Genomic DNA, 16,245 nt, shown 5'->3' with positions numbered 1-16,245 from the left:
AAAAAAAAAAAACAGAAATAACAAAAAATCCCTCCTTACAAAACAATGAAAAAATGTTCCGTGACGAGTGTGCAGTTCTTTAAAGCATCTAACCACACAGAAAAACTCAGACCAAAATCTTAGCCAAAATGCAAGTCTCTTTCCAATGATTTAAAAAGAAAACAAATAATTCTATTCGGATAGTAATGTATTGAATGAAAATAACTTACTGTCATGGCAGATGAATTATGATAGACCTGAATAATAGTGAGAAGTTAGCGAGGTGAGAAATTTTAACTTGGTTACAAGGAGCACCTTGTATAGAAAGTGGCTACCCTGAAGTCTCTGATGGTGATTAAGTCTTGCTGCCCTAAACAGTATTTAGCCTTCTATCTGTGACTGGATCTGTTAAGTGTTGCTTACTTGAGTGGCATTCGAACTGGCTTTTGTTGCACAAGTTTAAATAAACGTGTGGACTTGACTCATACCGATCGATTGGACCAGGCAGGCTGCTTTCAGGAGCACTGTGATAACTGTGTAATGTTCTTGTGAGACTGCTCTTTATCATCTTAGGTCGTGGGGAACAGGGGTAATCAGCGATGACTAGAGAATGGCAAATGTTCAATGTGTTTTCAGAACTGTCCAAAAGGTAAAGCTAGGGAAACACGGCTGGTTAGGCTCCCGTTGGCCAGCAGAGGAGGGCCCTGGGAGGAGGGGGTGTGGCCGCCATCACTGCAGGCCTTCAGGGCTGGCTGGGTAAACCTGCAGCAACCTGGCCTGGTGGCTGAACTGAGCAGAACGAGGGACCTCTAAGATCCTTTACAACCTGAATTATTTCATTATCTTCAACATTTGCAAAAACCGAAAGGAAAAAAAAAAATTAGAATATGTATCTACTCCTTAATCTATACTGTTTGTCTAGATTGAGTGACACTTACGCTAGTAGACGATTTGGCTTAGGCTTTTTATTGTACCAGAATATGAAATAGTACAAAAGTAGGGAGCTCAAATGTATCGTATAGATGTTCTGTGTCACTGCAAGTTTGAAGTAGCATGAAAGGATAGGCTATATCTGGACTTACATTGGATCTTCTGCTTAAAAAAAAATAATGGCAGCTTTTTAATTGTATGGTAACTGTTGAGTCATGGTCTGAACCACTGATTGAGCACTTGGGGAAAGGACCTGGTCAGCCCTGGCAGCACAGGTGAAGGCAATTCAGCTGTGTGACCGGAAGGGGTGGAGCCTGGCTGCACCTCTCTTAGATCTCATTTAAGGGCTGACTGCCACTGAGGTGGGATCTCTGGTTGGAGATCCCTTCCTTGTTGAGTTTTCCCTGCACCCTTCTGAGACGGGTGAGCACTTTTCCTCTTCCTTTGTAACACCTTTCCATTCACATTTGTCTCTTTGTTATTACACCTCATGTATTGCTATTCTGCCACGCTGATCTTTCTGACTGCTGCACTAATATAACAGAATGTTCCCATATAATTGGAAGAGTGACTTCGGCAATAAATTTCCTGTTAGGACAAAGAAGTAATAACAAGTGAACTTGTTGGATTTTTGACTCAAACTGGTCCTAAGTTTAGGTTTGGGACAGTCAGAGGGAAATTTCCTGCTCAATCTTTTGTCCCTCTTGGCTCAGCAGGATCAATCTGTATGGGGAAGGTGTATTGCTGGCATGGTGAAGGGAGAGATGATACAAGGAAACGGAGAAGAAACATGGCTGGGATCCAGTATCTCTAGCTGTGAAGAAAGCGCTGGGTCCGAGTATCAGGCTAGCAGCTGCAGAGGGAGCATGGCTTTGGACTTGGGTATGCAGCACTGGTGCTGGGTAAACAAGTCTGCAGTTTGCAGAACAGCTTGGTTCCCCTTTTCTGCTGCCTTCTGGCTGAGGGCTCCTGCTGCCTTTCTGGTATCGGCTTGTCTTGTCACCCAGCTTCTCTGTAAAGTGCCTTGACCTGTTTAAAATACTAGAAAACGAATCCTTATTAAGGGAAAGAAAGGGATAGAAAGCTTATGGAGAAGTCAGCCTATCATTCCGGAGCTGGTGGGAGGGAGTATGAAGTGCCCTCAGCTCTGTGCATTCTGTGTCTTTGTTAGGCTCTCCCCTCCTTCCTCTACTCTGTTCCCTATGACGTGCTAACAGTACTGTGCTATGAAGAGCAGAACAGGCTGCTGGCATTTTACAACCCTTATTTGTGGCGTTATCGGGGTGTTGTTTTTTTCTTGTTGAATTTAATAGAAGTATACTTTTCCTGTAACGTTAGGCAGGATAATTGAAAGGGTGAAACTACTTCTCATCAGAATGAAATGCTTACCACCGGTTACTCTGTTCGTTCTCTCGATCTTCTGCATAACACCATGTTTGCCAGCTTTGAGATAGCTTAGGATCTATGTGAGTTGCCTCAGTAGGATGCAGTGTGCACATGCATAAAAATAAATGTTAAAATTTCTCATTTCTGGACTGAATTCCTTTCTTCTGAGCCTGCTGGGTTCTCCAGGCTTGGTCGTGCTTCAGTGTGGTTTGTATTTACTGGGAATAAACTAATAATAAGGTCCTTGTCTTGTTTTCTCAGCAGATGAAAATGATCTCTTAATACGTTTTGGGCACTTAGTTGTTAATACTTAATATTTTTAAATTGACTTTCAACGTCTACCTATGCTTGTAGGGTAGTTATCATCTGCAGCTGGTAGAATATTTGTGAGTTGCACAGTCCTCATGGGAGAGCACTTAGAATGGCACAGTCTGCCAGTGAAGGGCTCTGTAGTTCAGTGTGTGCTCTGCAGTGCCAGCTGAGGGAGTTCCTGTCCCTGGCTGCTTGTTTGCACTGCGCTGGTGTGCTGACAAGCCGTCCTGCGAAACAAGGCAGAGAACTGAGCTGGTTGAAGAAATAACTATCAGGGTCGTAGTTCTTAACAGGAGTGTCTCAGAGCAGTTGTTATGACTGAAGGAGTTTGGGAATATGAATGACCTACCCTGGCATTGCTGTATTTGGAACAAGATGTTAATCCTCTGGGATAGGAGGGGGTGAATGCTGCTACCCTCTTCACATGCTTTTTTCCCTAACTTCTCTGCTTCTTTTACGGGGCTTTTGTGAAGAAACAGGAGTTGGAGGTATTATGTGAACAATCAGACTTGCTCATCTCCAGTAAAAATATTTGAGACGTTCTCACACAAAAATCTAGTTTTGATTTTATAATATATGATGTTGTGCATAGAGTGTCAAGGTTCAGTAATGAGACTGAAACAGCATTTAGTAGCTCGCTTCTGGAGGGAATTTGCCATTCCTGTTGACCGAGTGACAGCTGTCTCTTCCTACTGCAGCATGTGACTGCAACTTGATTCAGCAAGTAGATGAATGAGTAAAAGGTCCTCTGGTTGTCTTGCTTGAGGATGTATTTGTGATCTAGGCGCTGAGGTGAAAGAAAAATCAGTGAGCGTTATCAGTACTTGATGAGACTACCTTATTAAGGAATGATGAAAGTGTATTTCCATTTTGAAGCATATTTCAACAAGCAGACAAATTTTACTGAATCCCCTCACTAACTTCTGAAAAATTGCCTGGATACTGATGTACTTTCTTTGTATTTTACGTGCTTGAATGAGAGTACAGCCACAACATAGACAGTGTTGCATAAAGCACACAAAGCTTTATATGTGGTTAAGTTGGATGTCTTGCATGACATGCAGTGTAGCTGAGCTGTGCAAGTTAAATGAGACAAGGTAGGTTTTTCTATCAGATGTTTCTTCTCTTTCCCAGAAAGACACTTGTTTAACACTTTGCCTTGAGCAGAACTGGGAGAGTAATTTTAAGGTGGTGGGTTAAATGTTACTAAATTTATTGGTAGTTTTCTAAATGGAATGGTAGGAAGGTACTGTGGAGGTGGCATTAGGCAAGACTTGGGAAGCAAGTTCCTTAAAAAATGCAGACCACTTGGATTAATTTCAAAATCGTTAAGCAAGAAATTAACATCAATTTGCGTTTTCATTTAACTTCCTACAAAAATTGTTTCTAATGGTTGGTGTGATTTTTCTGGTAATGGTTTGTTAATTAAAATCAACCAGCTAAAACAGGATCTCTTGCTGCTTCATCTCTTGTCAAAGCGTGGAAGAGGTGTTTTGCTTAAAAGGAGTTCCTGATCCTCATGGAAAGGAGCTGCTGAACTAGCTGCAACTATCAGAATACTGCAATAATTAGCCCTATTTTCAGTCTACGCGTTATGTTAAACTGGAAGCTGCTGGAGCAGAAACTGCTTCATGAGCCGTTGTCATCAGTGCAGCGGTGCTGCCTCTGCCAAAGCGCTCAGTGTGGGGTTGGAGAAGTGCTGCTTTACTGCCTCCCACCTGCATGGTGTGTGAGTCAAAATGCTTCAATAAGTTCCTAAATCCTTGTAGAGCTCCTCGTGTCGGTGCTTTGTGCCGGAAAAAAATACACAAGGTGTATTACTTTGGTGTTAAGGTTCAAACTTCTGTGTTAAAAAGTCTTCAAAAGCGTATGACGTTCTTTTCTTAACTAAAAGTCAAAATATTTTGCTTGTTGATTCTTTAATTTAAAAAAAATAAGAAAATCTGTACTGGATAGTATATTAATAAATGAATTGATTGCATCTCTTTACTTCATCCAAGATCTTTCAGACCTTTTTTTGTGTACTGGGGGAAAAGAAAAAGTCACCAATACAGCTTTCCAGCTGTTTTCTCTAGTTTTATAAACAAAACTGAAAAAAAGCTGGAAAGAACATCTTTGAATGTCTAGAAGAGAATAGTCTGTCAAAACACTCACTGAAGTGTTTCAAGCCTAGTCAGTTTACTTTAGATGATTTGAAATGCACACTGCAGTTTGTTGACCAGTTTAATAAGCTAAATCATGTTCATAGGTGTAATTTGAATCATAGAATCATAGGTATGGGCATCCACGACCTCCTTGGGCAACTTGTTCCAGTGCTTCACCACCTTCTGAGTGAAAAACTTCCTCCTAATATCTAAACTAATCCTCTTCTGTCTTTGTTTAAAACCATTCCCCCTTGTCCTATTACAATCCAGCCTCATAAACAGCCATTCCCCTTCCTGTTGATACTCTCCCTTCAAGTATTGGAAGGCCACAGTGAGGTCTCCCTGCAGCCTTCTCTAAGCTAAACAATCCCATTTCCCTCAACCTTTCCTCACAGGAGAGCTGCTCCAGCCCTCTGATTATCTTAGTGTCCCTCCTCTGGTCCCGCTCCAAGATTCTACATCATTCCTGTATTGGAGGCCCCATACCTGGACACAGTGCTGCAGATGGGGCCTCACAAGAGCTGAGTAGAGGGGGACAGTCACCTCCCTCTCCCTGCTGGCCACCCCTTCTTTAATGCAGCCCAGAACACAGTTCGCCTTCTGGGATGCAGGCGCACACTGCTGGCTTGTATCCAGCTTCTTGTCTACCGGGACCCCCAAGTCCTTCTCTGCAGGCTGCTCTCAAGATCTTTCCCCAGTCTATATAAATACCTGGGATTGCCCCAACCCAAGTGCAGCACCTTGCACTTGGCCTTGTTGAACCTCATTAGGTTCTCATGAGTCCACTTCTCCAGCCTGTCCAGACTGAAGTGTTTGAATACTTTAATACTTCCTTATGACGATTCCTTTCCAAGAAAATAATTGCCAACAGATAGCAGGGTATAGTTTCATGGCTGTTTCTAGGCTGTTTTGAGCAAAACTTGCCTGCCTTTGAACATCATGAACATCTCTTGCTTTGTGCTGGCTGGACTGTCTGTGTACTTAGGTTTGAGGAGCTGATGGAATTTAAAACCTTTCCTTCCTGTGTTCAGGTGTATTTATTTATGTGCCCGTTTGGTGCTTTTTTACAAAAACAGTTGTGCAGAAAAAAAAAAAAGGAGAGAAATGAAAGTGCTTGCTCATGTGTTGAGGGCTGGGGCCTGTTTCAAATGCTATTCTAGAACTTAAAAGCATTATACAAGATGGGGCAAAATCTTGCAGTGATATACAGAATATGGTAAACTTAAAATGTAAAAATGTTCTAAAGATAAGATTCAGAATAGTGCAGAAGGTAGCTGTTCAAACATCAAGAACTTCAAGCTTCTAAGGAACTTGATAATGAAGGAGATCTGGGCTGCACACTAGGAAAAAATTCTTCTCAGAAAGACTGCCCGGGGGAGTCACTGTTTTTGGAGGTGTTCACAAAATGTGTAGATTTGACATAGAGGGACGTGTTTTAGTGGGCTTGGTGGTGAAGTGTTAGTGATTGGATGACATCATCTTAGAGGTCTTTTCCAACCTTAATGTTTCTATGAAATGGCAAATGAAATCTGATGTGAATAGAGTACACAGTGGGAAGAGAAGTTGCTATGGGCTGCCTGTTTGCAGTTAGAATGAGAATCTGGAGATTCTAATCAGTCTCTGACATGTTTAATTCAATGCCTCATTGCAGCACTGGGGGAAAAGACTACAAGTGTTATTCCTGGGAGAGAGGAGAAAATAAAAAATGAACTGGGCTGCAGACTTAGCTACAGCTCTTTTGTTGTAAATTTGAATTTGGAATCTTCAGCTGTTGTCAGAGGTTGCAGCAGGACTTTTGAGAAGCAATGCCAGTATTAAGTAGCTTTCATGTGAAAAGTGGCAGAATTCATGGGATTTTATTTGGCAAATATGTCAGGATGGGTCTAAAAATCACTACTGGGGCATAAAGGGAGAAGCTGGAAAATGATGAAGGGCATCAAATGAAATTAAGTGGTACTGGTTGTGACAGCCTGAATTTTTGCTTTATGTATTGAACAAAACAAGGAAACTTGCATAATAAAATTCCATTAAGAATGTGGAATAAAAATGAATGATTATTCCTGTTTTATTTGAATATTATAAGTAAATAATGAACTTAAGGAGAAAGGATTCCTGTCTCCTTGAAATTTTAATGTCTCTAATGTCTGGGTATAAATTTTCATAGAACTACACGGGACACTGGTTCATTTAGTTTTTCTTGCTGCTCTGTGGTTAGTTCAGTTGTTACTGCTGCTTATAATTACGTACCTGTGCTAACCTGAGTGAGGTGAAACTTCAGTCTTTCAATAGACCGTATGCCATCTAGCTCCTTCATTTGCTTTTATATCCTTATCATAGTTATAGGTGGACTTTGTTTCCAAAGAGAAAATATGGTTGGATATGGGATTGGTAACTCAGATTATGCTTAGTAAGTATGAAGTTTCTTCCACCTGCCTTTTCTGGACCTATTTTATAATTCACTGTATTTTTTTTATATTTTGCATGGGGTGTATTGTTTGGTTTGATTTTTGTGTCTGAAGAAAGATTAAAAGAACTCATGTCTTTCCTTTTTTTTTTTTTTCCTTGACTTATTCTAGTAGAGAATAAAACTGGAGTTTACATTAGGCATCTAACACATAGGCATTATTCTTGTGCTGGAAACCTTGACAGCTATGTTTAGTAGCAAAGCATGGTGCTGTATTGGATGTGCTTAAATTAATCTAGACCTCTGGGTAGTGCAGTGTTGGTTTTTTTTCCCCCATATATATGTTTGTTTGTATTATTCCAAGTAGCTAACTGCTGAGCACCATGCTTACAGTAGACTGCAGCTTTCATTACCAAAGTAGTAGGGTTGGCTCGGGACCCTTTCAACTTCCTTGGAATTCTAGAGATCTGTCAGTGTTGTGAGTGATGAACGTTTTGCATTTGTAATCCTGCATCAAATGTATTTGGTGAGTTCTGGTGACTTCATGAAGAGACTGGTAGATGTAAGGCTTATCTCCTCATCTCTGTTTACATTAGTTAGTTTCACAGAGTATTTCTCTTAGATGCAAACTTGTCTCTTTTTCTCTCTGCTTATATTTGAAGAGGTACTACTTAATACTAAGGCTGTTTAAGTCTGAAGACATGACCAGGTTTTTAGTTACCTGGAGTTCTGGAAGTGCTAAGTGACTTATAGTTGTGAATCATTAATATTGAAAATAGCTGTTTTTTTATTTGATTGTTATTTAGTTTACCTTTTCTCTTGGTTCTCTTGTTTTAGAGACTCTACAGCGGTGGGTAATTCACTGGTCCATAAGCGGTCTCCTTTACGTCGAAGTCATAAGGCATCAGCATCCTCACCCAAACTGTCGTTACGTGATGGACAGAAAGCCAAAAAGCCACTGTGTAAATTTGAAGAAGGTCAGGATGTCCTAGCTAGATGGTCAGATGGCTTGTTTTATCTTGGAACTATCAAAAAGGTAAACATTTGTTGAACTTCACTGCAGTCCTGTAGTATGGTATGTTGGTTAAGTAAGACCGCGTTATTGTTCCACTTAGTTAAGATTAAATATATTATTTTACTTAGTCCTTTTACTCATGGATTCCATTGTATTCATGTTTTTCAGATAAACAAACTGAAACAGAACTGCTTCATTATATTTGAGGACAGTTCCAAGTCTTGGGTTCTCTGGAAGGACATACAAACAGGCAAGAACTTCAGTGAAGTAGTCGTTTGGTATTTTATCTGTTTAGATTACTATATCTGTAAAAATAAATTGTTGCATTGTATTCATTTTTCTAAAAGAGCGATGTAGTGTAAGGTGGTGCAGGATAATGCATTAGGCAAATTAATACACAGTTTCTTTTCAAAAACTCTAGATCATTAGTTATTTCTTTGTGTAGCGGAGAACGCTTTTAAAAAATGCACTTTTTTAATTTTGATGGTAGTGGAGTGTAATGCTGTCTCAACAGAAAACTCGCAGAACCTCATTTGCATTGAATTTGTTCTGTTTTCAATTGAAACAGCATAGCACAGAAAGAAAGCAAAGATTTGAAAATGCTGAATTTAAATGGAATTATCATATTTAAAAGTAACACCATAACTGTGTAACAGAAACCATTACAGATTTGGGGGTATTCATGTACTCTAAAGAAATGCTCAAGTATCAAGTGAGATGTCTGTTTTCTATTAACTTTGGTTTTTCAGATGTTTGGAGGAGTAGCAATTACTACAATAATCTAATGCTAACAAAGTGTTTATGACAATTTCAGTGATGGTTTTGTCTGAAAATCAGTGAAAACTCGCTCGTCAGATAAAAGTAATGAAAGTAATGGAAGCTCCTTCTGATTCTTGATGTTTAAACAGACATTCTGACTTTTCATGAGAAAAGCTTTGTGTTCATAATAAGAAAAAACCAAATGCTTCATTTCTGAGAACCTTCTAAAATACTGCTGTTTGTTTTCTTGCTCTGTAGCACTAATGGTCACTAATACATTTACGGTAAGCTGAACTTTAGTGCACGAGTATGATAGCACATAGACTGAATAATTTGTTTTAATCTAGATTGTTATACTGATATGTGGTGTCACTGAAGCAAAATTAACTTTCCATTCCAGTAATTTTTTTCTCTGTGTGTTTGGGCAAACCTATCAAAAAAGTATGCACGAAGTTGTGTATATTATGTATTGAAAAAGAAGAACAAGCTGCTGCAATGCCAAACATGTCTATCTATTGTCCAGATAGGATTTATTGATGCTAATTTTTCAGTCTATGCTTGTGTTCCTTATTCGCAGTTATTTAATTTTTATTGTTGTTAAGGAACCATAGAATGTATAGTAAAATAGACAACATGTAATCTATATGAATCTGGTGACCTGTCATAAGTGATATAAATGCTTATAATATATGAAGTCCATTCGAAGTGTCTGAGTTTATCTTTTGTTCGAGTGTTAGGCTCTGTAAACCTCTCTATCTACAATGCGTGGATCTGTAACTCATTTGTAAAAACAAAAATCATACGCATGGTAATGGATCCGATTGCAGCTGTAGTCTGGAAATGACAATGACAAAAAACACACTTCTGTGTTTTTCTAGGAGCCACTGAAAGTGGGGAAATGGTCTGTACAATATGTCAGGAGGAGTATTCAGAAGCACCAAATGAAATGGTTATATGTGATAAATGTGGGCAAGGTAACTAGATTTTCTTCCTGTTTCCTGCATTTTAGAAGATTTTTAATTTGTTTTCTGAAGGAAGATGTTGACATGGCTACCACTGACTGCTAAGCTGATCTTAAATTTCATAGCTCTTAGAGGCTATTAATAGGTCAGTGAATAATGTCTGTCCATGTGACTATCATGTATTCCCTATGTAAAGTTACTTGTCTTACAAAGATGATTTAAAAGATCATTTTGCTACTAATTTTTTTGATGGAGTGTTTGGTATTTGGTCAAGGATAATGCATTGTAGTTGCATTAAAATTATATATAATTACTTTACCTTAAGATTTTCTTTTGCCATTTTTATAACACCTTGGTTAATTATTTCTAATACAGGTTATCATCAGCTGTGTCACACACCAAATATTGATTCCAGCGTGATAGATTCAGATGATAAATGGCTCTGTCGACAGTGTGTTTTTGCGACAACGACGAAGGTGTGTTACTTGAAGTAGCACCTGATACATATTACTTACTTAATTGTTTCGATTTGAAATCAGAAACTCCTCTTCCTAATCTGATGTGAATGGGAAAGTTGTGTATTTTGGAGATAAATATTAAGTTTAGAAATAGATGACATTTGTCTTTGAATTAGCTTTTAAGTAAATATGCTAGTATACTAAAGCATAAGTGTGTATGAGAGCATTTAGGATTTTGGATTATAGACAAATTTTGGTAAATGAAAAAGTATTTGGAAGTTTAAGGAATGTGTTGTTGTTACTTTTGTAAACTACTGTGTTTATTTCAAACAGAGGGGTGGTGCGCTTAAGAAAGGACCAAATGCCAAAGCACTGCAAGTCATGAAACAGACTTTACCATATAATGCAACAGACCTTGAGTGGGATGCGGGTCATAAAACCAATGTCCAGCAGTGTTACTGCTATTGTGGAGGACCTGGAGAGTAAGTAAATAGATGATCTCTGTCACCTTTTCTCCATAAGCCACCTGCAAACCTCAGTTCTGATCCTAAAGACAAGCACTTTTGAAGTTCTTTGAATGATTTTAGGAAGGTATGCTTATAAAACATTGCCTGTTAATTTAAGTTTCTATGGATATAAAGAGTGACACTCTGAAAAAGAAATGGGAATATTTTGTTGCTCTGGTATTGTTTAGATTTGCACAGATACTTCACTGTTTATTCATGTGAATAAAATTATGTTGAGTTGTTCCCTTGTGTTTGAGTCAGGTATAATATTAAGAATAGTGTGAAATAGAATCCTGTCTGTTCTGTAACACTATGCCTTATACTGTAATTATTATGAGGGTAGGGGTAAAAAAAGGGTCTCTTTCTTGAGAGTATTATGAGGAACAAGGACATCCAAATAGGTGGAGCTTGAATACTCTGGTATCTACTCTGGTATCTGCACAAGTGAGTGGATGAGTAAAGTAGCACTGAGGGTTTGATGTCAGGGCAAGTCAGTCGTGCAAGAAAGCAAAGTATTAAAACTTCTACTTAATTTATTCCTAGTTATTCTTTACTAGTAATTGTTCACTGTAGAACTAAATGTTGCTGAAATGTTCTTTCAGATAACAGTGAAAATTACTTTGTGTCGGAAGATCCCTTGCTGTTTAATCTAAGTATAATGAAGAGCCATTTCGAGTAACTTATAATGCATCTTGTTTTTCTTTCTGTTGGTGAAGCTGGTATCTAAAGATGTTGCAGTGCTGCAAATGTAAGCAGTGGTTCCATGAGGCTTGTGTGCAGTGCCTCCAAAAGCCAATGCTTTTTGGTGACAGGTAAGAACATTTGTGCTGTACTTTATTGTTGTTTTCATTTTAATTAGGAAGAAGTATCTCATAGATGAACTTCTAATAAAGCGTGTGTAGTACTCAAGTGTTTTTCAAAAACATTGTGGTGAGTTTAGCATAGAAAATTACAGAAAAGAAAATGTGTTCAAGTACGGGGGGGTGCTTTTTGTCATCTCCTTAAACAGTGTTGTTGAACAGCCTTTAAGCAAAAGAGGAAAAGAAAACTAGGATGAAGTAATCAGTGGATAGCTGATTTCAAATTTACTGTTATTGACTTAACCGTTGGTGGAGGTTCATTATGCCATAGGCTACTGGGGGATCAGAAGTGTTAAAGCAGAACACCATAGTGGGCTTATAATATAGATAAGAGTTTTCAGATCTCACCATACATTAGTAACGGCACTTTTTGAGTGAGCACTTTGTGCTTTGAAGTAGGCTGTTGGTATTTATGTGCAGATGAGAAGATCTAGCAACTGTGTGAAAATGTGCCATTAGTGGAATGTGATAGATAAAATGTTCTCCTGCTTGTTCCATTGCTCGTAGCTCATCAGTGCTTCTGTTTCCATCTAACTCATCTAGGTCCCACTAACTGTTTTCCTGCTCACTTGGAACTACTAGTAGAGGGAACTGGAGAATCAGGAGGGATAGTCAGATGACAACTCTATATTCTGTTCATGTGTGATGAGTGAAGCAAAAAGGAAATGAGAAAGGGCATTGGTCTGTGCTTTTGTTTTAGAAAGAGCTTGGAGTAGGTGGAGCAAACGAAGGAGAAAACTGAGTTAAGGAATCAAGAATTATGTATAATTCATGATCTGTTGTGGTTTCGTTTCACCCTTTGTTGTGCTGAATGTTTGTTTGAAGAAATTAAGATCTAGAAAGTGCTCTTTTAGATGCATACTTGCTTAGACTTCTACGTTTGAATGAAAGGAATAGGGACACTGGGGAGCGCAGTCACTGGTCAGGGAAGAAAAGAAGGAAGATGTGGAATGTAAAATTTATGAAGTAGAGACCACTACTGGGTCCGATATAAGACAATACACAGGAAATTGATAACAGGTGGAGGGACTCAAATGTCATGTGGCTGGGTTTCTGGCCTACTTGATTTTTCGTTTTCCCCAATACATCCTTGGAAAAAAAAAAATATGAAGAGTCCTTTTTGGAATTAAGAGGTGACAGTTCGTAATAAGTAGCATGTTAAAACATCTTTTATGTATGTATATGTGTGTAAGGACACCCACCACCTAGAAAACATACATATATATGTGTGTATATTTTTCTAGGTTTTATACATTCATTTGCTCAGTTTGCAGTTCTGGACCAGAATACCTCAAACGTTTACCCTTGAGATGGTAAGTGCAATTAAAATAAATAATTGAACATACATGCTGCTTTTCTTGTTGGTATTTATTGTTGGTCTTGTTAAAAAGGAAATTCACATGCTGTCATCCATCATTTGCTGAGTTCTTATATAAACTGGGGCAGTTTTTCTTTCAAAGTTTATCCATAAATGCACGTGTATTTGCACTTGAGTTCTCTTAGGATTTATTCCTAGAATTGTTCAGTAAAGTTGCACGTAAGTACTTGCTTGTTGTCTATTTGAAGATACCTAAGCAGAATTCCTTTATTCAGGCTTTGTCTCACTGTTAAATTAAGTGAAATGTGTCAAGTATAAGAGTAAACAGCTTGACATGCTTTCCAGTGGTTTACTTGATGATGTTCCATGTTGTAGTTTGAAATACTTCAACTGCAGCTTGTATTAAAAGTAATATCAACTTAATGGATATATGTGCTGACAAGTATAAGGTAAAAATTACCTTGCTAAATTTTAGTTTTCACCGGAATACTTACATGAATTCAGAATTGCTTTGGATTTTAAAGGAGCATAATGAGAATATGAGGTGAGGCAAGCATGCATGTATGATACAAAACAGCAACAGCCACATTAGGTAGAGAAATGATAGGAGATAACATAATGTTTCCTGGGTTGAGTGTTCTATGTTGTGCTTTATTTGTCTAACTACATTATGCTAATCTTTTTAAAGAAATTTTGTCAAAGAAAAGCAATTGGGGATTTTTTGGTGAGTCTATATATTTTTGAATTCTAGGGTAGATATAGCACATCTATGCCTTTACAACCTAAGTGTTATTCATAAGAAGAAATACTTTGATTCGGAGCTTGAACTCATGGCATACATAAATGAGAACTGGGATAGATTACATCCTGGTGAAGTAAGTAGTTGGAATGGTCTTTCTTCCTCACTTTTCACTGTGCATGTGTTGGGGACCTCTGAACTGTTTTATGTAGGAATATTAAATTTATTACCTTAACATCTGGTAACTCCAAATGATAGAGATGATCTTCAATTTCTTTGCAGAATTAAAATATTTAAGTTGTGTATATTTTTCTGCTCTGTAAAACTTCATTTTATTGTTTGCATGGCAACTTTATTTTTTAACTCAACTATTGATTCTGTAGCGTATATATTTTGTTTTTATTTTTAATTGTCTCATAGTTGCTTGAATATTTTCATGTATGCAGACTAGTAAACCTATGCATATAACTGAATGCAGAGTGTATTTAGTATGTAAATATCAATACTCTAAGGTAATACATTAGAAATCACTGTACACAAACATTTCCTCTTTCCTCCCTGTTCCAAGCATGAGTGTAAGCAGTTTGTCTATTGGTCTTAAGGATTTTGACTTTTTTCCAACCGTTTGGGCTGTTATCAGGAAAATATGTAGGAAATCCATTTCCCCTAGCAAATTGACTTCATGTTTAATGTTGAGGAATGATGTAGGTAGTCTTTTGGTTCTGCATTTAAGGTTGAATGCAGAGATTTTTGTTGAAGTGACATTGACATACTGCAAGTGGAGTGTGTGCTTTTTTCTTGCATAAGTGTTCAAGGTTTTGAAACTTTTAAACGTAGGTGGTATTTAAATAGTTGGAACTTCTCCTAATGTATTTCCTACTTCTGTATTTATTTTCAGTAAATTAATCCGTTCATTCTAGCAGATACAACATGAGAATGAAATGTGTTCTTGGTTTAGATGATTGACATGCACTATTACTTTTGATAATGAAAAATACTTTATAATACGTATGTTCAGAGATTGTGAGTGGCCTGTGTGGAGAAATCCACAAATATTTATTTTTGGCTAGTTAAGGTGGGAGGAGAGAAAAATCCAAAATGAGAAAGCGCGCCTGCCTAAGTGGTACTTGGAATTCCTTAAGCAATATTTCTGTACCTCAAGGAAACTGCTTTTTTTTTTCTAATCAGGCTACTTGGTTTTTGTTTTTCAGGTTTGTGGGGTTTTTGTTTTGTTTTGTTTTTTTGAAGGGCTATATTTTGAGTAAGCAAATAAATGCTGTGTTGAGGAAATGTTCAAGGTTATTTATTCTGATAAGTTTCTAAATGTCTTATGACACTGGGGAAAGTTGTGTCTTAAAAAAATAAAGGCAAGTATATTTTTACCTTTTCTGATAATCTGTCGTCTTTGAACAGAAACTAGTCACAGAATAACATACAATACTAATAGTTTGAGTTTTCTAGTAATCTTCGCTGGCTGCTATGAGGCATAGTACATCTTTCTCTAGATGGTTAGAATTGAATAAGTGTTGGTGGAATTGAATTACTAAGATAGGAGTAAATGGTGGAATTATTACAATTCTTAAGCCCATATATTTTTATCATGTTACCACTTGTGATGCAATAAAAAATCTTGTAGGCTTCTGTGGCTGTGTGCTGAAGAATTGCAAAACTTGTGCATAGTAACGGATTGTGTGAAAATATATGAAAAGATACCTTAAAACAGCTGTTACTTCACAAAAGTTGGTCAGATTTCTCTTAACTTTGGCAGTCAAGTGGTTTTACTGAATCTTGCAATGTTAAAAGCTGGGCTCTTTTTTGAGTATGTATTGAGATTTTAGAAATTGTTAAATGTGTTAGCTTTCTTGTTTAAGGAGAATTGTATTATTTGCAAGTATCTGAGGGCTTTCTCTTGAGCTGCAGTTGTACAGTTTGCTCTGTAGTATTCTTATTAATCTTCGTGCTTTGTGAGCTGTAGAGCTGTTGGCCAGCTCTATAATTAAAGATCAGTTGGCTGCAGATCCACCTGGGTATAAATTCTGGAGCATTTTTGCGTAGTAACTGGAAATATGGTAGCTACACTACTGTATTTAAAAATACTCTAAATTCTAATATATAAATGTTGTGTCCACCTCTTGAAAGTCATCAGTGCAGACAGAAATGGGAATTAAACCTTTGAGCAAGATTTCATTAAAGCAATCACCAATAAAACAACTGAAGTTCTTGTACTCTTCTTGCAGTCTTTTACTTTGGGTGTACTTAATGCTACTGAGGTACTCATGTTAGTGATCCTGGGAAGGCAGACTATGGTCCTTCTTGTTTACTAAAACAGTTTGAAATGATTTTCTGGTACTACATAAACAGAAAACCTAGGTTCTTTGACCAGGGCTTGTCCCTAATGTAAATTCTGTGAATGTGAATCACAGAACATATGGAGATTTGAAAACAAACAAAACAAAACAAAACAAAACAAAAC

At 37.6% G+C, this 16,245-nt stretch overlaps 1 protein-coding gene across 1 annotated transcript; it reads left to right on the top strand.

Annotated features, from left to right (window-relative positions):
• Positions 1-578: 578 nt before the first annotated feature.
• On the top strand, positions 579-16,245 carry LOC100541519 (metal-response element-binding transcription factor 2-like). The gene is made up of 9 exons (XM_019618353.1): positions 579-628; positions 7,993-8,191; positions 8,339-8,420; positions 9,808-9,903; positions 10,267-10,367; positions 10,683-10,831; positions 11,572-11,667; positions 12,960-13,028; positions 13,785-16,245. Exons 1-9 carry the CDS (start codon positions 579-581, stop codon positions 14,005-14,007), a joined length of 1,065 nt encoding a protein of 354 aa, XP_019473898.1. The 3' UTR covers positions 14,008-16,245.

Source organism: Meleagris gallopavo, chromosome 10 (genome assembly GCF_000146605.3).
Source record: "Meleagris gallopavo isolate NT-WF06-2002-E0010 breed Aviagen turkey brand Nicholas breeding stock chromosome 10, Turkey_5.1, whole genome shotgun sequence".
In the NCBI taxonomy this organism is placed as follows: Eukaryota; Metazoa; Chordata; class Aves; order Galliformes; family Phasianidae; genus Meleagris; species Meleagris gallopavo.
Note: the sequence above shows the minus strand (reverse complement) of the source record. Positions and strands in the feature narration are given on the sequence as shown.

Coding starts and splice junctions, on each gene's coding strand:
- LOC100541519 (XM_019618353.1), top strand. CDS start 579: ATGACTAGAGAATGGCAAATGTTCAATGTGTTTTCAGAACTGTCCAAA. Junction 629..7,992: donor TTTTCAGAACTGTCCAAAAG/GTAAAGCTAGGG, acceptor CTCTTGTTTTAG/AGACTCTACAGCGGTGGGTA. Junction 10,832..11,571: donor TATTGTGGAGGACCTGGAGA/GTAAGTAAATAG, acceptor CTGTTGGTGAAG/CTGGTATCTAAAGATGTTGC.